Source organism: Nyctibius grandis, chromosome 1, assembly GCF_013368605.1.
Source record: "Nyctibius grandis isolate bNycGra1 chromosome 1, bNycGra1.pri, whole genome shotgun sequence".
NCBI lineage: Eukaryota > Metazoa > Chordata > Aves > Nyctibiiformes > Nyctibiidae > Nyctibius > Nyctibius grandis.
Window position 1 is genome coordinate 101961270 of NC_090658.1, and position 20956 is coordinate 101982225.

At 36.5% G+C, this 20956-nt stretch overlaps 1 protein-coding gene across 1 annotated transcript in view; it reads left to right on the forward strand.

The window, feature by feature from the left end:
* EYS (eyes shut homolog) overlaps nucleotides 1-20956 on the forward strand; it is a 1023158-nt gene that overhangs the window by 745456 nt on the left and 256746 nt on the right. The window contains 1 exon segment of the mRNA XM_068405393.1: nucleotides 18389-18618. Within this exon segment, the coding sequence (XP_068261494.1) occupies nucleotides 18389-18618 (230 nt within the window).

Below are 20956 nucleotides of genomic sequence, written 5' to 3' on the forward strand. Positions count from 1 at the left end.
ATCCCCTTCCTTATGTGTGAGTACTCCCTTTTCCATTCTGTACTTTTCTGTGATATTTTTGCAAACATCCCAACAGACCCCTAACAGCTTTGTGAAGTTCAGTCTCCTGTGCAATTTCTCAGCATGCCTCTTCCTCTATGGAACTTCCTGTTCTTTAGGAATATTATAAAACATCACAACTCAGAGCATCTGACACCAGACGTTCGAGGTGTTTGATTTCTGTCTTTGGAATGAACTGCATACTTTGAAAATGGGAAAGCTGGGTCTGCTGAAAGTTATTTTTCAGCTGGTTGTGAAAGTCAAACAGTTACCATTCCACATGTGGAAAAGGAAAAGTGCTCATGGTGGTACATACTGTATGTTAGAGTTCATCGTAAGAGTCCATACAAGACTCAGGTAAGGTTAAAGAGTTTCTTCATATGAATTCACCTGAGGTGAAAAACTTAAATTCAATCAAATGTACGGGCTGGCTTAAACCTGAAGGGGAAATCAGAGAGTTCCAAACTTAAGCTCTTCTGTCTACTTATATCTTAGTTTATGAATAAATGCAAGATCCTATGAGAAGCATTGAGCTTCTGTTATATGCGAAAGAGAGATTATTCAGACTTCAAGTTATATTCTTACATCTCAGCATAGGTAGTTATGTTCATATTTTTCCATTAACAGTTTGGAGTTATGTGCTTAATTCTGAAACAGCAAAAAAAATATATAGTTCTCCTCAACACTGTAGAAGAAAATGATAAAATGAACAATACTGACACCTCTTAGTTTTATTTATTTAATAGGTTTTCTGTGTTTTCAGTGATAAACATAGAGATTGGACTAAATGTTTCTGAAGTACAGAACTGAAGATAAAGCTTCAAAATATCATTCATTTTTATTCACCATATATATGATGCTTGATATTATGTTAATAACATTCTGTGCAATTTTAACACAGAGAGTGATAACAAGCATTTGCTTTTTTTTTTATGCATTTATTTTGTTACTTTTTTCTCTCTCATCTATTGCTTTTGCTGGCTGATAATCTATTCTGTGTGTTTCTAATTGCCCCTTCCTCCTTTTTCAGTGCCTGGGTTGCTTTTGTATGCTTTTGTCCTCATTGTTTGATTTGCCCTTCTTGATTTCCCTCATCTTTTACAACATTTGTTTGCAATGTTTTGTTTTCCTTTGTGAGTTTTGCTGTCCTGTGCAATTTCCTTTCTGCTCTGTGTGTGTACATGAATTCTGAGTATTTTTCTGTTACCTTTTCTTCCTCCTTTGGCATTCCTGTTCAGATGATGACTTTTCAGTGATACAGACTTCAAAAAAAAAAAAAAAAAGTGACAGATCTAATCTTTCCTACTGTTATAAATCCTCAAAATCACTGTAAATTGCTGTATAAGCCTTTAGCTCAATCTTTTGAAGTATTTGTTTGTGATGGATATTAGACAAATCCATGTGTCAAATATATGCAGGAGAGGTAATGTGTGTTTGTAAATATTGCATTTCTCTCCCTGTTTCTGGAAGAGGTTGCCTCTCATCAGCATACAAAAAGGTAGCACCAGTCTTTCTTGAGGCAACTCTCTATTTCTAAAAGATTAATAATAATTTTCGGTGATGTTTATCTTGACCTTACTTATGCTTCTATAACTTCAGGTGTGTGCATTATACCAACAGAGGATTGTGTCTTAATTCTGTCAACAGAGTTCAGTGGCAGTCACTGTCTGTCGGTGTGTCTGTAATGAACAATTGTAATGAGATCTTGATTTCTGCTGGAATTGCCAGGTACCTGCATGGAAGCTAAGATGATAAGACTTAAAGGATACCATGCATTTTTTTTCTTCTGTTTTTATCAAGGAGCCATTTGCAAGTATATATGTCAATGTATGCATGCCAATGTGTAAGTCTGAGGCAGTGTGTAACTGCAAATAATATCCCAGTTGAGTATTTTGGAAAGCACTCTGACACAGTTGTACAGAAAGGAAATTGTTGTGACTATAACTCTAATGTTTTTTAATGAAATTGTCTTTCTACTACTGTTCATGTGTACTTAATCATTTCATAAGGTATTTTTTTCATGTGCTAAAGAAAAGGTTCCAGTGCTGGAGAAATGCTGTTTCGCACTCATGTCACACCTTTGTATCTATTTTAGTGCAGTTATATAATATCGAATATCTCCGGTAACTGGTGATTCTTACTCTACATGATTACTAAATTTATTAATGGAATTTATAAAGCTTCTTTTACCCCCAATACTCAACCATTGCATACAAACCAATCTCTTTATACATCATAAGAGAGTTAAGGATGTGACAGAGCTCAGTGGACCAGCATGGGGTGGTTCAGAAATTCTGGGAGGTGTTACAGTCTAAAGGACAACACCGTGAATTCTCTGTGCTTGGAGCTTCTTCAGTGTCAAGAGTGATTGGAATTAGAAGGCTACCAAGACAGTTTAAAAGCCTTTTTGCATTCTTTCAGCTTTTCTTACCTGTGGATTATATGGCAATCTGATGGGTGGAGAGGTGTAGGATTTCAGCTGTATAGTTCTAGCTCCAGCAAATGAGGAGGACCCCTTTTTTGCTTTACATCAAAGATTGTAGTTCCAGGAACCCTACATATTACCGCAACATTTTGAGTCGCTCTAGGTTAATGATAGTGTTTATTACCTTCTGCCAAATTGCTTTGAGTATTTATACTTTCCTAGAAATTCTGTCATCCAAACAAGAACTGTGCTTGAACATGATTAGCTTTTGAAATGTAAAACCACGAAAAAAATTTGTATCAAGAAAATATATTTTAGATTTATGAGAAAGACTCGTTTTCTCATGAATTAATGTAACTTCTTCATTTCAGATTTCAGCACAGCTTCCTCTAAAAGCAAAATAGTATTATAAAATGAAAATAGAAGGGTTTTTCTAGAATTTAAAAAAAAGAAAAAAAAAATTGGGTTGAGAATATCCCAACTTTCCTAAAAAAACTGGAGCAGATTCATAAAATAAAAACTAAATTTAAAGCCATTTTTCAAAGTTCTTAAAACTTCACTACATATATTTTTCACAGCATTAATAATATCATGTGTCATAGCCATTGCAATACTCTTTGGAAACTTTACCTTAATGCTTAAGAAAAATTATCTTAATGATACAAGATATCAGGTAGTATGGTTCAGTAGCTTCCTGAAATAATCACTGGGGTTTTGAGCCAGACAGGTATGTGAGTAATAAAACCCTCTTCTTCTGTTCTCTTAGAATAGAAAAAATAATATCTTTTTTTTTCTGTCTGTCTAAAACTTGTAGATGGGTGCATGGATGGTTTGACAGAATTCTGCTTTAAGAGTATTTCCCTATGTATCTAGTTCTCAAAACCTAGCAGAGGTTCAGAAAAGCTAACTATGTAACAGGAAGAATTGTCTAAAAACAGTTGAATAGTAAAAGAAATTATCTTGCATGCTTTCCTTGTTGGACTACAGTCACACTTAGCTTTAGTGCTAGCATTTGATGTCATTCCAATTACAGAAATCTAGAAATAGAGAAAAAAGTGTTTTGTTATATACTCACAAATGATTAAACTTTGGAGCAGGTTTCCATGACTTCCAAGTTATGTGCAGAGAGTGCCTCATAATGGAGATGTAGTTGCTCTTGTCATTATACCCGACTGTATTGTGAAGAGAGGCACATTACATAGAATAAGTAAGAATGAGAGTCATAGCGAAAGGAATAATTTGCCTACTGGAAGCTTGAATCGGTATAATACTTTCTCTTTGACTTTTGTCATCTTTGAGATTCACTTTTGAATTTGATACAGAAGTAATAAGAAATCATAAGAGCTGCCTTCAACTGCTAACAGCCAGCATGTCAAGAGAAAGTTTGGAAGTTCAGTTTATTCTATCTAGCAGCTCTCTGCTGGCATCCATTTTGTGTCTTTCATTGTGTCAGTGAATAGACCATAGGACTTCATAACTTATAAAGTATTTGTGGGTTTGTAAAAATCTCATTTAACAAAGCTAAAAGTGAAACAATCAACAACATCACAAAACCTTGTGTGTTTCTATAGAAAATAAAGTCCATCACAAATAATATTCCACTTTTTGGAAAAGACTTTGAATGTTTTTTACAATTAAAAAGGTGGTTTGAGCTTCTCTTTGGCAGAGCACTTTTAATAACAACTATCCATTTCAGATCTAAAAATTATTAAAGAATCTGAGTTTTAAAACCACTTTTTTTAAAAAAGTCCCTTATATTATTGATAACCAAAAAACTTCCATTGTAGTGATATGTATTGTGAACCTATAAATCAAAATTCGATATATTACTATGCAATTAATTTCATAAAAGGTATTTGCAATAAAGTAAAATAAAAATCCTCTAAAATTGCTCAAACATTGCAGGTTTAATTATTATAAGTAAAGGAAAGCCTGAAAAGAAAGGAAATATGTAGTAACTTTTTTGAAATTAATTTTGCACAAAACTTCATATTTGAAGTTCTTCTTTAAACAGGCCAAACCCCAAGGCAAGAACAATGTCCTGAAGAGTTATTTTTTAGTTAATGTAGACAAGTAACTCAGTGTAAGCTTCTCTGATTTCTGTGTGTCTGAATAAGAAAGTAGGAAGACAGTTTTATTTCTGTGTACACTATTGATTATGATACTGATTGTACTGTGTTTCATTGTGTACTGGTGTGCACTGGAGCAGCACCTAAAGAATATAAAAGATGAAAGGTATAATTAAAAAATCCTCAAAGAAATTGATGATATTTTTTTAAAAAAGGTATGCAGAAAGATACTTTACTAAATTCAGTCTCTTTGTTTTTCTTCTAAAATATGATGGAGGTGACTATAGTGTATACAAAGATAGCACATATGTTTAATGAGGAGAAACACTGGACACAGAGGAGGTTTCTTTAGCTCAGCAGAGACCAGCATGTTAGAACCAATGGCTGAAAGCTGTAACCAGAACATCTGAATTGGTAATAAGCCAAAAAAGCTGTAACAGTAATGATGATTGTAATTGGTACAAACTACCAATTGAAGTGGTGGCTTCTTCATCTGTTGCTGTGTTAAAATTAGACTGTGTGTCCTTCTAGAAAGAATTCTCTAGACAACCGTAACTTATTAGGCTTAGTACAGTTGTAAATGCAGGAAATATGAAGATCTGAGATAAACAGAAGAGATGAAACTCTGATGTAAGCTGCATTAAAAAAAAGGAATTATGTGCATAAAGGGATTAAAGAATAAATAAGTAGTACTGAATGTGAAATAGATGATGCAGGCATGGTTGCATGTCTACCATATGTTGCTGAGTGATAAATTGTCATACATTCTTATTATCAGGAAATCTCTACGTCTTAGATGCCATCATTCTTAGGTGCTAAAATAGAAAATATTGAATAAACTGATAAAATATATAATTATTTCTTAAAATATATAATCATTTCTACCTGTAATCCAATCTTACTTAAATGAGTCTGTGAATCAGATAGTATCTGTTTTGACTGATTAATATATAAACAAGTTATTATCAACAGTAAATAAATAGCCTTCTCTGTGGAGATGCTGAGCAAAATTTTATTTTCTACAGGGAATGGGGATTGTTTGTTTAAGGCTCTAATATTAAGTAGTGCAATACTAGAAAGATATCCTTCGAGGGACCTTGGTTATAAAGTTAAGAAAACAGTCTTATCCCTACAACTACTTGATTGCAGCAGAAAAACAAATATATTTACCAGTAAAAGAAACATTAATTCCCCTCCAAAATTCATATAAATATTTTACAATTACCTAATTTCTCAAAACCTAAATTGATTATAAATACTTTATCTGTTTTTTTTTGTATCTGTAACCTGCAGGATTCTTTAATCATATCCTGTCTGACTCTTGCTCTACAGTACTGTAGATATACAGTGCATCAGTGCCCCCTGCAGCCTTGAAACACTAGTATAACATTTAAAAAAATACACTGTGGATCTTTGTTGAAGTAACTATTCAGAAAAAGAACAGCTTTAAATCCTGTTGTATCCTTTCCTTTTTTCTCCTTCCTTCTTTAAAAGTGAAACTACAGCTCTTGGGTAAAGAGAAAATGCTTCAGAAATTTAACCTAAAAATCAAGACAGATCTTGATACATTTGTGAGAATAAAAAATCCTTTTTTTCCTTCAAAAAAACTGGCATATGAAAAGCAGAAAAAAGAAGCATAAGCAATTCAGAATATATGTGCAAACTTTAAAATATGATTCTATGTATAGTTACAAAAAGAAAGTCTGGCTCTCAGATCAAATTCTGTAATGTGTAAAATGTTCAGAGTATACAGAAATCACTGCTTCGTCTGTGCAAAACTGCAGTAGATATTCGTGTATATTTTTGATGATTCACTCAAGATCACACATGTAATATAAAGTTTGGGTTTTGTGTCCTCTCCTTCAGCTCCTACTCACATCTTTCTCAAGTTATTGGTAAATTTCTAGAAAACTAGTTAAGGGTTTGAGGATTTCTTTTGAAGCTCTGAAGTTTAAAGGAAAGAGTGGTTGGTGATAGCAATAGTAGAAATCTTAAGTAATTTATCTATGTATGGGGAAAAGGAAGAATTTCAGTTCATAAACCCCTGAACTGTTAAAATTGTAAGCAGTGTCAAAAAGAGGACATGAACATAAATGAACTGAACTTCAAAAAAACCACCTGCCTCTGTGCTGTGCAAGAACATGTTGAGATATACATGCTCCAGACTGGCTTCATGAAGCTAGATTTCCCCATTTTTCCTCTCTCCACCCATTCAAAAACTAAGAGGTCGATAGAAGAAGAAGATGCGCATTACTAGTACTCATACAAGTTCCTAGTTGACATAAAAGTGTGAATTGGCATTTCTTAACTGTCAAAAAAATTCCTTATGTAAGTTAAAATATGTAATATGAAATTTTTACATCTGTAAGGAGCAAGGCTGAAGGCCAAATGACATTAAGCAATTGACAATGCAGTAATTTCTTAGAACTAACTGCCTAACGTATTTCACTGATGTTATAAGATTGAGTAAGTATTGTATGAAAATGAAGGGAAAGGATTAGATCTCTTCAGTTTCTGGGCACTATAAACACAGGTGTGACATCAATAACTGGCTTCCAGCATTTACCCATTATAAAAACCATTTCATAAACCAGAAGATATAAAATATTATTGACTGAATTAAAGTATATGAAAGAAATTCACCAGAGTTTTCAGAACTCTTAAGTGGCAAGATGATTCTAGTTGCAAGTAGGATTAATATTATTTACAGTAAATATTTTTTTTCCTTCAGAATAAATTTATAATATAAACAGAGTAAGATAAGTTATCTAATTTGGGAATATGGACATATAATTAAGCCTTTGTCAGGTTTTCATCAAATTTGACTAATTGAAGGAACTTATTTTTTACTACAAAAGGTATATTTGTACCTTCTAAGCCCTGCTAAGCCCTTTGCAAATAGCAAAGCACAATCTACTTGCCATTTTCATCATTTAAATCAAAAGGTTAGATATTTTGAATCTTGAATTCTAAATGAGTTGTCTAAATTTTTCACAAGGAAACAAAGAAGGTAGATTTTAAAAAAAAAAGGAAAGAAAGGAGGTAAGCACAACAAAGTAATCTCTTATACCTTTTAACCTCCTGTTTGTGTTCAGGTGATAGCTTTCATTAAAAGCTTGTCTTGTTGATATGATGATGAGGATTTGGCTGACATCCTTAAATCTGATCTGCTTTGAGATCATGACCCCGTTAAATTGCTAATATTGATGATTTAAATATAGGTGCCCTTCATGACTTAAAGTTTCTAAGGAAAGAATGACAGAACAATATAGTGCAATTTGAAGGTAACAATGAGAAGTATTCACTCATTCTGCCATTGAGAATATTCTCCCAGTTTTCCCTCAGGTTTCTCTTTGTCTCTTGCTTTGAAACTTTTTTGTGGTTGGAAAGATCAATGATTTTGGCAACTGTATCGCCTAGTCCCAAATCACAACCAGGTACTTAAAAGTCCAATGACATAGCATTTGGGTTCAGGTAGTGTTTAAGATAACCAAATGCTGTTAGGATCAATAGATGCAAAATATCAACTTGTTCAAATGTTACTCTCAAACAGGTTGACCACCTGATAATTTCAATATAACATACTTTTAGTTTAATATGTTCTCTGCCTCCCTATGATCTTGCCATGTCACAGCCTTTGGGCTGATAAGAAGATGGGAAGGTATGAATAATCCATTTTTAGCATTTTTCTGTTAAGTAATCCAGATCAAGAAAAGGCAGCTCCTTAATCATTCCTATTCCTAACCAAAATTGAATAGCACAGTGCAGCGCAGTGGCATGTTGTTCTTCTGCTGCATTTGATCTTGATACCTGTGCAGACAGTTTTGAGTACTGTTCTGAAAGTTGAAAGGAAAGACAGAAATCTGCTGACAAGGCATCTGAAGTTTCCTCTCCTTATGTCTTGTTTGTTAACTGTTATGCTTTTCTTCCGGTTGTTCACACTAATAATAAAACTTCTCAGTCTTGATAATGCTGCCTGTTACTATCTCTCCATGTTTTAAGATTTTGCTAAACCAGAGTCACATTCTCTTGCTAATGTTAAAGTTATATCAGTCTCTTCGTTGCAAACTTAAATTGCTTAAAGGTTTAGAAAGATCACTTTAGGTTGTAACAGGGTAAAGTAAGCTCTATCCTTTGCTGTAAAGGTATGCAATTCATAGGGAGTGCTTTTAGCAAACGTTTTGAATACCTAAAAATGGTTTGGGATGTTTTTCAGTTATATTATCGAAATAAGTGTGACATAGTGAGTAGAAGTAGGAATTTGTCCTCAATGGTCAGAGTTAATTTGTTCAGTTCCATCTGTACTCAGTGGATAAAGGTGGTCACCTATCTTACAGTGGCATGAACTGGAGATGCCTCTCTCTGTGTAACACATATATCATCTACAGGGAGAACCAAGGTGATCGGCTCAGGCATGTTTCCAAACTTTTAAGCAAATAATGTTTGACAAAGTGAATTCTGTCCTAAGAGTTTTATTAGCAGATGAAATTTCTTCAAATATTTAGGAGAGAAAAGGCTATTTTGGGTGGCATTTTGATGCCTTGGAGAATTTGGAATTGAAAAGAGATTGAACTTGAGGTCGTAAGTATTGAACATGTTAATTACTTTGTTATTGATCTTGTTGCTGCTGTCATTGTCATTGTTACACTATTTGTTCACTCTCAAGTAAAGTGAGAGTGCTCACTACGAAAACACATTGTGTCCAAAATTCAAATAGTTTTCCAATTGGGTGAAAGAAAAATATTCCGTACTACAGATTCTGTACTCCAGCATTTAACAACTTTCCTTTAGGAAAATCCCATTGATAAGAATGTTTAGTGTACCCGTACAGTCATTTCATGCTAATATGAGAAAGAAGGAAAAGACGTCTACCAGCATTGCCGCTTACACTAGGACATTCTAGAATATGGTACTGCTTTAGGGAAAATAAATTTATTAAATTGTAAACAATAGCAGGCAGCAGATGATAATTGCACACACACATACATGCATATCCAAAACTGAACTTTTAAATTCTCAAACAGAAGCCTCCTAGTTGATAGCTGCAATCAGTATGATGTGGCTGTACATTTTGATAATGTTTGAACCAAATGTAGCACATCCTGAAACCTCCAATGAATATAGAGACATGAGATAAAAGCACCATTTAGGAGGCTGACCTCACATTGTGCTTCTGCACAGAGATAGTATTTCAATTGAGAAAAATGGGTGCTGGGGTCTGGAGAGAAAAGTGAGTGCTGAAAAATAAGAGATCCTGAAAAGCAGATGTGGTCTTGGACAAAAGAAGGGGGCCAGGAAAGAAGAAGGTGAATACCCTGGCTGGAGGAAAGTCCTGGAAGTGGGGGAAGGTACTGAAGATGAGAAAGATGCATGGAGATGAATACCAGGGAATGCACAGGGACCGTGGCTGGTAACAGCCAAGACCAGTTACTACGAGCAGCAGCTCAGTGTGAATCAACATGACTTTCCACTGGAGTTTCCCAGACCAGCAGCAACATCTCTGTTGGGAAGGAAAGCGGAGACCTAGTGAACACAACAGGGCATAAGGTGGAGTAAGGGCATGAGAGAGTGTGTGGTAAAAGCAGGGTAAAAGCCCTAATCTTGTTGGTTCTTAAGTAAACCCCAATACTCAGATCCACTAAGGGCCATTGTTTACTCTCTGTTCTGTGACAAGTGCTTTATTGACTGTAAAATCATTCTTTCCTCATAGAAAAAATGTACATAAAGGCCTATTATTTTAGTTCCTTATCTGTTGCCTTATAAAATACTATTTAGGAAGTTTTCAGTAATATATTTTTTTACTGTATCTGTTAATATCATGGGGATTTTTTGGCCTGTCATATTCACAACATTCTTCCTTATGCACTCAATGAGAATGCAGTAATATTTTAATTAAATGCCAGATTACTGATGAATAAATGATGTTTGTGTTTATGCATGCCAGCCATTCTGCAGCATTAAGACATAATTAGAAATTAAGTCTGGAAGAAAGACTAGATAATGCATAACAGTAGTCTGCATTTTTAACTCTTTCTGTACTAATGATTTCTACATGTCTGTCTCATTTTGCTTGCAGGCCAGCTGTCATGGTAATTTCAATAGTGTGTGATACAGAATGCCTTTTTATATTCCCATCTCTCTCCAGTCACACAGTCTTTGAATAGCAAAAAGCTTTCCATCCAGCAATCTTAATTAGTATTTATAAAGCAATGTAGGCCTCCCTTCTAGTAAGCAGGCAAGAACTATTCTCAGTACATGGGGAGACAAATGCAAAAAGAAGATTAAAGACTCCGTCTGTGAAAATTATTTAGACGCTGTCATGGTTTAAAGCTGGGCCGGCTGTTAAACCTGTGGCAGACACTCTCTGTTAACCCTCCCCCCAGCCCCGAAGGGAAAGGGAAAGGGAAAGGGAAAAAGGGAGAGAGACTTACAGGTTGGAAAGTTAAAGCGGTTTTAATAAACTATAATAATGAAAAAGAGTATAATAATAACCGAATAATCAAATATATACAAATATATACAAAACCAAGATTGAGCTCCCCTGATGTCGGCCACGTCACCCCCGGCACTGCAGGGCAGGCTCCGGGAAGGCCCAGGCTGGGCCCAGCGATGGTCAAGAACTGGACTCAGGGATGCACGGATCGGGATCGGGGGCAGCAGGAAAACGGACAGAGTCCTCTTCGGACGCCAGCCATAGCAGAAAGAGCGCGAGACCCTCGTGATCCCCCCGCTTTATACTGAGAATGACGTGTATGGGATGGAATACCTTCGTTGGTCAGTTTTGGGTCACCTGCCCTGTCCGCTCCTCCCTGGAGGTGCGATCCCCCCCTTCGGCTCTTTACTCGTAAGCAGTGAGGAATTTAGCAGTGACCTTGGTTTCTCTAAGAACAAGTATAGCAAGAGGCTTTCTGCATAACCGATGCCTCAGCGATAACTACAAACTTTGAGCGTTATCAGTCCTGGAAGCAGACACTGTCTGCAAAACATGCAGTTAGTTTCAGAAAGTGCAGTTACTTAGAAGGGACCTAGCTGAAAGTAAAAATCACTGAAAGGAAAATTGGCCTGGTTTAGGCCAAACCAGGACAGACGCCTAAACTGTTCTTATGTGAGGCACCTAAAAATAAAGTATGTACTCTCAAAACTGCATTTTATCTGTAATGTAATCAGGGTGCATTGAAGTTCCAGTTTGCCAAAGTATGTGTTTCCATGCATTTCTGGAAGCACATTGGTTCTCTTGAAAGTCCCCCTCACTCCTGTTAGTGTCTGAGAATGCCTCTACTTGTCCTTCAAAAGTGTGTCTCACAGAGGACAAGATCTACTAGGCATGCCCAGAAGAAATTGAGATGGGACTGTACAAGACATATCTGGTGGTGGTACATACCTGCTTTCCCTTTTTATTCTTCGGATCAATGGTAAGAGCACTGTTCTGATTTATCAGATACTTGACTTCAGTTGTATCCTCAGCTTGATGGACTTATAAACTTGCCAGTCCGCTACCTGAAGTGCTGTAAGAACTCCCCAAATCAGTCCCTTGGTCTGTTCTGACCTGCATGGAACAAGCATTCATTGGGTTGACTGGAGAAAGGAAAAGTGTTCACGTATGGTTCCCCATCCCTTGGGTTAGAATATCCAGCTGAGTACAGACTTGGATTTTTCCACTGTATCCACCTCTTGAAGCATTTCATTTTCTTCTTGGCGAGGCAGATCTCTAGTCATCTGGAGAATCTTCACTGTGGGCAAAGACCAAAGGTTTTGCTACTGCAGTCCCAAGAATTATAATGCAGAAGTCTTGCCTGAGATTAATTATTGCTTAGAAAATCAATTGTATGGTCAGGATCTAGAAGTGATGCTCCTTTATCCCTCACAGACACATTGTGCAATAATATTCAATAGGTAGATCTTCCATTTTGGAGTCTAAATTATGGATGGCATCATTGACGTGGAAGAATGTCTTTAGCCCTTGAAGCTAAATAGAAGCTTTGGTAAACAGTAGTGACACCATTCTGGAATTGTGATTTTTTTTTAGATAGCTCTCACAGCATCTCTGTTACAGGAACTCAATTTACCTAGTACAATTTACTCAGCCATTTAGGACTGGAACAGAATGGTTATATTTTAGTCTTGCAGACGCTTTTCAGAAGGACAAGTACAGTGCCATGTTAAAAAAATAACATTTCTGATCTTCTGAGAGAATCTTCAAGGAGGGAATGAAAGTATTTTTCCCGTTCAAAACCACTAGTTTCAAGAGACAAAAGTAGTTGCATAAATCAACAAAAAGATGCAGTACTCGGGTATTTCAAGTGCTGTTTTTCTAAAGAGCAGCTAAGATGAAACTGGGAAGAGGTTTTCTAACTGTGACTATTGACTACATGTAAAACAGAAAGCTGAAGCTCAGACAGATTCAAGATTTGCTTAAACTTCAGAAAGTTTAAGATTTGTACATTGGTCCACTCAATGCTCAGTAGTTGTGATTGCTCTCCTTTTTTTTTGAGTTTAATGTTTGGATGATAGAAAGTTGAGGGGCTTAAAAGGGAGGATGGGTAAGGCTATGAAACAGCAAAGCCAAGCCAAAGTAAAGATCAGTGTGAACAACTGAGAGATTCAATGCTCATTTACTTCTGCAAGCAAGCCAAGTGAAAAGAGGACTGGATTTGACACAGAAATTCAGTTCTAGCAAAACCATTATTTGTCATGTCCAAAACTTAGGGACTGAGAGGGGTTTTTTCAAATATCATCTAAGGAAGATTCATCTAAGGAAGATTCATCTAAGGAAGACTCATTTTACTATGTTCTTTAGGAAGGCTTTTGCTATTACACTTTCACCATAAAGTATTGTTGCTGCAAGTACTGTGCCACATTAACTTATTTATCTGTTGCAAAGTCTATGGAATCTACATGCTTTAAAGCAAACGGAACAGGAATATGCCTCTTAGTACATGTATTTCCGTTTCCTCTTTCGTCTTTCACCTCTCTTTTAATACCTGACATTTCTTCCCACATCTGGCACTGCTACAGATCCTGGAGTTCATGATTTTTAATTTGGATTTATAAACTGAACTTTCATAAACTTCATTATATCTGTTAATTGCATTCTCACATCCTTGGCTGTATTTTATATCGAATATATTGTTTGCAAGAGTTTGCACCATTAAATGAGATGCTGTGTGTGCAAAAACAGTTGCAAATGATGTTATACTATATGCAAATTTTTAAATGGAAAGCTGCAACTACAGTATCATGAAGTTCTGCTACTAAATGTTGTGCCTGGTAAGACAGAGAAGCTAGGCTCATAGCCTGGAACATACACTGAGAATTGAATTTTTTAAAGAGATATGTCTGATCACGTCATCTCTGTTACGAAAACGGACACTTGATTCTTCCAAATCAAACAAAGACTGAGATGGGTGAGGAAATAAGATTCAGATATAAACTGCTGAACAAAAATAATCTCTCTCTGGTAACCTCTTAAATTGTTTTCTCAGTTACTGTGTTGAGTGATTTAAGTGGTTTATCCAGTAGGGTAAGTGTGCAGGTATGCTGTTCTGCAGATTCATTGAAACCAGTGAAATGCCATTTAAAGTATTCTTCTTGACATGGTTGTGAACAGTGAAATAAACAGCCTGTTAAAAGCTTTGTTCATTCTTGCCAAATTACATGCAAGGTACTAGATTTTTATTCCTGTTTAAAACAACATTTCCATGAAGTGCAGTTGTTTTCTGTTTCATCAGGTTTTTGAAATTATATTCTACTATGCATGCTAATGCTCTTGAAGAGTCTTCTTTTGGCTCCAAAATCTAAAACATTTGCTTAAAATAACATTCTGTCACAACCTAAGAAAAATGGCATGTGCACACTTCTCCACCAAAGAAAATTGCAAATAAAAGCAGTTGCTTCCCAGCACAAATTACTTTATTGACAAGCTAAAAATACAAACTTCCTTATCACACTCATATCAGATAAGGCTAAACCCATTACTTCAGTAACAAAATGTTAAGTGTGTTAAGTACCAGAAGATATAGGCAGTGGAGATGTTATCACATCATTGGCACCCCTGTGCCATTGCTTGTCTCATCAACCTGCTTCATGGAAAAATGTCAGAGTGCTTCTGCAGACATGGCTGCCATCAGCCTGATAATGAATTACTTTGGGAACAGGTCTGCTCTCTTTGCAGGTCTCGTTTTGAAGTCCATTCTATAGATAAATCACCCCTACAAAAAAAAAAAGTTTTTTCTTGTATTTAGGTGGAATTTCTTGTATTTTAGTTTGTGTCCATTGCAAGAAAAGCCTGGCTCCATCTTTTCCCCTTCCCCTCAGGTATTTATACAAATTGACTCTTCCTGAGTCTTCTCCAGGCTGAACAGTCCCAGCTCTCTTGGCCCCGGTCACTGGCCCCGGCACAGGGGTTAAACCAGCGACACCCAGCTCAGCCCCCGGGGACGCTGAGGCCCTGCACTGCCCAGTCAGGGCACAGCCAGGGCCTCTCAGATGTTTTGTTAACTTTTTAATCTGCAGTGCCTCTAACTCCACACACTAATAGTTTCAGCTCTTTTTGAAAAGAGAAAGAGAGCATAGGGAAGTGGGAAGCACAGTTGGTTAGGCTGAGCTCATTCTAAGATTAAAAACAATGTGTTGATGCTTGCAGCAAGTTAGATCTTTGTGTGCATTATTGACCTGCGAGGCAGTGACAGGCTGGGAAACTGAAAAGAGAAAGAATCCAGAAAATTGTGGCCTTGTTGTGTAGTGTCAGTGAATCAAGGTTTGCCCTATTTATTTTTGTTACACTTTGTCAAAACTTCTAACACCTCAATTACTAAATTACTTTAAACACTTCCTGGCTCTTTATTCAAATAAATGTTTTTGTTAAACTGCATTGAGCCAAGGTCATTGCTTATTCATAGCAGCAGCTTGAGTGGCTTGTGAGTGCAGCTGCAGACGTCTGCCCCACTAACCAGCCCAGGCAAACCCTTCTCTGCTTTTGCAGTAAGGCAGGGAGCTGCAGGGCGCCTGGAAGCGGTGCTGGCACATAAGCAGTCAGGCACCATCTAGAAGCAAAATATCCAGAACAACGCTGCAAAGGCTGACACCCTGCGAAAGACTAGCAAATGAACCAGGGAGAAATCAACCTGCCAAGGAGCTGTCCTTTCTTCTCCACGTATTAAAATGTCAACCAAAAAATGAAACAAGGCTGCATTACTTGCACTCCTAACATTTCATTTGAAGCACACTCCTGTGATTCTATTTTAGAGAAAAACAGTAGCTTCCCATCAGACAGGGGATGTGAAACTTCCACGTCTGGAGATCAGTGCTTCCAGTGCACACAAGAGTGCAGGATTTGCCCGTCAGGCAGATATCCCTCTCATTCAATATTTTACCCCTGATGGTAGCTGTGACCAGATTCAGAGGAATAAATTTTTAATATTTTTTAAATCAGTGATTATAATCTCAGCAGCAGGTGACCAAGCATTTTTAATTTGCTGTGCTAGCCTGGTAGAAGATAACATACATGTTAGTGCACTCTTAATGTTGCTCTGAATGGAACTGCCCATATGAAGATCATGTTAGTTATTTCCCTTAGCAGGAAAGGATGGTTATGAACCCAGCAATTTCTCTCTTATTCTATTCATATAAATGGAAATGTTGTTATTCTATTCATGTAAATAGAAATAAACAGCAAGTCACTTATTTTCTTAAAATTCCAAGCCTCTTATCAGCAAGTCCTCAGCCTTTAAAATCTTTCAGGAATTTGCTTTCAGCCTTCTTGTTGCCTGCCATGGTTTTGGATGCTTTTCTCTCATATAAAGTGGATGGCTTTTAACTGCCTTGAAATCCCTGTGTCCTCATTTCTAACCACCATAGTGTGTGTGTTTTGGCTATCTTACGTCTTGGATGCAGTCTGCATCGCTGCTTCAGTGTCCCCTTGTAATGCTTCCCTTACCATTGTTGCTCTGCACGTCTCCTCTTTGATGTCACATAAAGCCCTGTGTCCCTTTTGTTCTTTCCCAGGCTCTGCTTCTTTCTCAATTACTGTGCCTTTCTCTGGGTCCCCTTAGATATTTACTTTGTGCTGAATTATTTCTGTCTTTCCTTTGTTTGCCTTCTTTTCCTTCCTACCTGCCACTCAGTGTGTATCATTGTTTTTGTACAGGTGCTGTATTGATAATTCAGAGTAATGATTTTTCAATAGTGAGCTTTCACACAACATACTTTCTTGGGATGTGTTATATTGTTTCCTTTCAGAATATTACGAAGTGTGTTAGTACTTTCTAAAATATGGATTCCAAAATATAAATTATTAAAATCAGTTTTCACTTTTTCCTGACTAAATGGGATATGCGAAAAATTTGGAAGCTAGATTTAAGAAGACAAACACCTGGAGCGGTGAATGCAAAGTCACACTGAAAGTGTCCGGTCACACCTCTGTCTCCCCATCTATCTTGCCTCTGCAGACACACTCTATTCTCATGATGCTTCATCCCTTTCAAATGCTTCTTTTTAAGACATATTCCAACTTCTACAATATGGTGAACCACAAGTTTTAGCTGATACAAGAGCAGGTGACAAGGAGCGAGGGGAGGGTGCAGCAGGGGCCAATATGATTTTTTTAATTTTATTTTTTGTAAAGCAGGTTTATACTACCATTTTCACCAAAATAAGTAAGAATTTGGCTGTTGATGTTTAACTCATTGCCAAAAATGATGACTTTCCCTGGCTGTGACGCCTATAAACCATTGTTTGAAGTATTTAATTTCTATATTCTGTTTTGCCCAAAATGTTAGTGACATTTCAGTTCAACCTAGTCTTCCTTTCTCTAATATGATTTTTTTTTGCATGAAATTAAGACACAAGAGAAATATTCAGGAAGGTTAAAATTACCAAAGAAGTAAAAATAGTGAAGTATTTTATTAGATTACTGTTGCCAAATTTCAGAATTACAAGTTGTTTTCTGGAAAAAAGTAGAGACTCTTGAACTTCATAAAATGAAAGAGTATCTGTCTCTTATGTAAAATTTAGGAAAACTGTTTTTTAATTGTGCAAGCTTGTTAAATAGTCATGTATTTTCTTGTGACTCTTGATTCCACTTAAGTTGTTCTGGTTGGTAAATTGGTAGCCTTAAATTTGTACGTTTTTAGTGAGTCACACTAAATAAATGAGTGGATAAAACAAAAAGCAGTAATAAAAGAGCTGATAATTAGGACAAACATGTTATTGCTAACTAATTTCTAGCAACTTTGAGATAGGAAATAATTAAAAAGGAGGCAACTGATTAACATATCAGTCTAGTGGTTAATGTGAGAACTCAAAAATTGAGGAGAGAGAGGTAGTGTCATTCTAAACAAGAAAATTTATGGGGAAAAATGAAAACAAAACCATCTCCCTTTGTCTGTCCCCTCCTCCCAGTTATTTCTATGAATTAAAAGACACTGTATTGCTGTACTACAGCACTTCCCTTCTGCATGCGCATGCGTAATCTACTTGTATGGAAGTCGTGTCTTCTACAACAGCCTTACGAGATTTGGTAACTTCAAGCAATAAAATATTTAATAACACAAGCCTGTATTTATCACTCCTTCGTTGACATCCACTGAAAAGGAATTATGAGAGCACATACAAACTGTGCTACACGCGTGGAGGTTATTTCTTGCTCCCTCACAGGGAAAAATACCTTCATTATCTTTTTGCTAGATTTCAGAAAGGGGACTTGATTTGGGAGTTGCTAATGTAGTCACATTTTCTTGAATATAATATTAATTTCTAAACAAAAAAAACACTACTGTTTTTCAGTGAAGCTGAAGTGTAGTGGCAAAATAAGGTCTTGTGATTTTTTTGTTTTGACATGTTTTGTCTCTTCTTTCAGGATTCCTGTACCCACACATCTGTCAACAGCATTCCCTATGGTTTCTTCTGATGTGCCTGAGTTGCCTGAGCCTGTTGTACCCTCTCAGATTTCCCCCGAATTGCCGTCTGTATGCCAGGAAGGACTGTGCCGTAACGGAGGGACTTGTCATCCTCTCTCTCTGCCTACTGGGGCCATCTCATTTCAGTGCGACTGCCCACTACACTTCACTGGTCGGTTCTGCGAAAAAGGTAGTTGTGGTTCATTCTTTCTCTATTAGTTGTGAAATGCAAGTCTTTTGCTTCTTTGGAGCAGGAAAAGGGGAAGAGGTAATGATCATCATGTTTCTCTGCTTTTCATCCCAGTTACTATTGGTAACTCAGGAGCAGATTCATTGAGGCATTTAGAATAGTAGCTATTTGCAGCATAAGATGGGTGATTTCAGTCGGGCACACTAGTTGCAGGCTTGAGTTAATGAAAAAAAGCATCGTATTATTTGTGCAAATTGTTGTGCACAGTGTTAATGCACGTTATGAAATGTAGTATTTCTGGGACAGAAGAAAGTTAACTTATGAATATTAGGAGAAGATTTCCTCAAAAGATTACATGTTTTCCATTTCTACAGCTTGTTCTTTTTTCACCACTGTGCCTGGTCCTTTGTTGAAAAAAGCTTTTTTTACTCTGTAGCTCATTTATACTTCTATTGTACTACTGTTGCTCATAAAGCACAGATTAGTCAAATTAACATAATTTAATTAGAATTTGAATAAAAAATATTTTTTTGAACAATTTTGGTTTCTATGGAATCAAGGCTGTAAGACAAACTGATCAATAACTTTGAGGGTTTCTGTTTCGTAGTTGTAATTATTTGCATTACTGCTTTTCAGAAATGCAAAATGACATTTTCTTTTATGACAGATTTTATAGCTGGCTTCAAAAACTGTTTTAGCTTTTAAGGCACAGTGGGTTATAAATGGCAGTGGATAATTCTCATAGTGTTAAAGGGCATTACTGGTGTACAGGAAAAGAAGAAAAAAATTGTCTAGATTATGGTTATACAACTGTAACATCCTCCTAATGAACTTCCCATGGCATGACATACAGGCAACTAGAGTTAAAAATGCCCTTGCCAGACTGCTGGTATATCTGAGCTAATATCACCTTGTATTACTGTCTGAAAGTAGGTGATTACGCTCGCTATATGTGAAGCAATCACTGACTGTGAGCTCAAAAAAAAAAAAATTGTCGTGTGTTGCTTAGATATGAGAGAATACTTTACCTTTCAGCCATTCCCAAGATTATAATAAATTAAATCATGTATTTTCAAATTGCCAGTGTTAAAATTGAATTCTGTGAATATCTTCTGTGCCTTTGGTGTCTGGGCATACTATTTGCACTTGCTTTCAATACATGGCAGCTGTGCAAACTGCGCCATAAAATAGTGGAACCAAAAAAGTGGATCTCCTTCAAAGAGAACAGATTTAGTTATCATTCAGTGTGTGTTTCAATTAAGTATTTTCAATATTTCAATACTGTTTTACTCATTTACATACTTTTTATGTGCCAGAATTCCCTTCTGTTTTCCAAAGAATGCAGTTGGCATCCTTTGTATCAGCATCATCCGTGGTATTTTGGATGGGAGCAGATTTGGGCTTTTCCCGAGGGTTATGCCAGGAGTAAGCAATGTTAAATTTAAGCAGGAGTTTGATAGACATCCTGTGGTAATAGGCCATATCAGTGTATATGCACAACCACTCTGTTGGCACCTTGTCTGCACTTCAGGGGTGCCTTCTATCAGTTTCTGATTGCTGCCTTTTTCCGAGCTACTCTTACCTTCCAGTTGATCTGTCAGCCTCCAGGACTCTTCTACGATTTGGTGTTTTTAATGAAAAATGACATAATCTATGTTTGAATCATGTTACCTGGGCTGAGTACTAACCTCACTGTGCCACAGACTTTGCTAGAAGTTCCTTCTGGTCCATTGACTGAAATAGCTGGTTTTGAGTTGCTCATTCAGAAATATATGATCCTAAACTGGTTTTGCCTTTGAAGCTTAACCAGTACAGATCTGCTGAGTTCATACAATGGGATGAGTGGACTGTCTTCCAACTACATTTCCAAGGGAGTTTCACATATTTATCTTACCTGTGTAAATGAAGTGGTCCCCTTCTCTCTCTTTCTGTGACTTTGTTTCAAAAATCATATGTGAAAATATGACTAATTATGACTACCTGAAGAGCAAATTAAAAGCAGGTGACCAATACAACAACTCGCAGTTGTAACCAAATCTCTGATGATTAGGACTGAAGCATCCTACTTTAGGCACACTGGTAACTACTCCTTTCAATAAAATCAGAATACAAGCTTAAAAGAAACCCTGAAACAAATAGCTTCTTTTCAGAATATAACCTCAGCTGTCTAATCATATCATCCTATTAATGGTTGAATGTCTAGTTTCCATGAGTTATCTTTTCTTTTTTTCTAAAATTGGAAGAGATGCCATTTGCTTTGCTGAAGCTTGCAGGCATGCTTGATGATGAGATTTTAACAGTGATCCATTTTTCTGAGTAGGATGTCTTTTAATAGTTC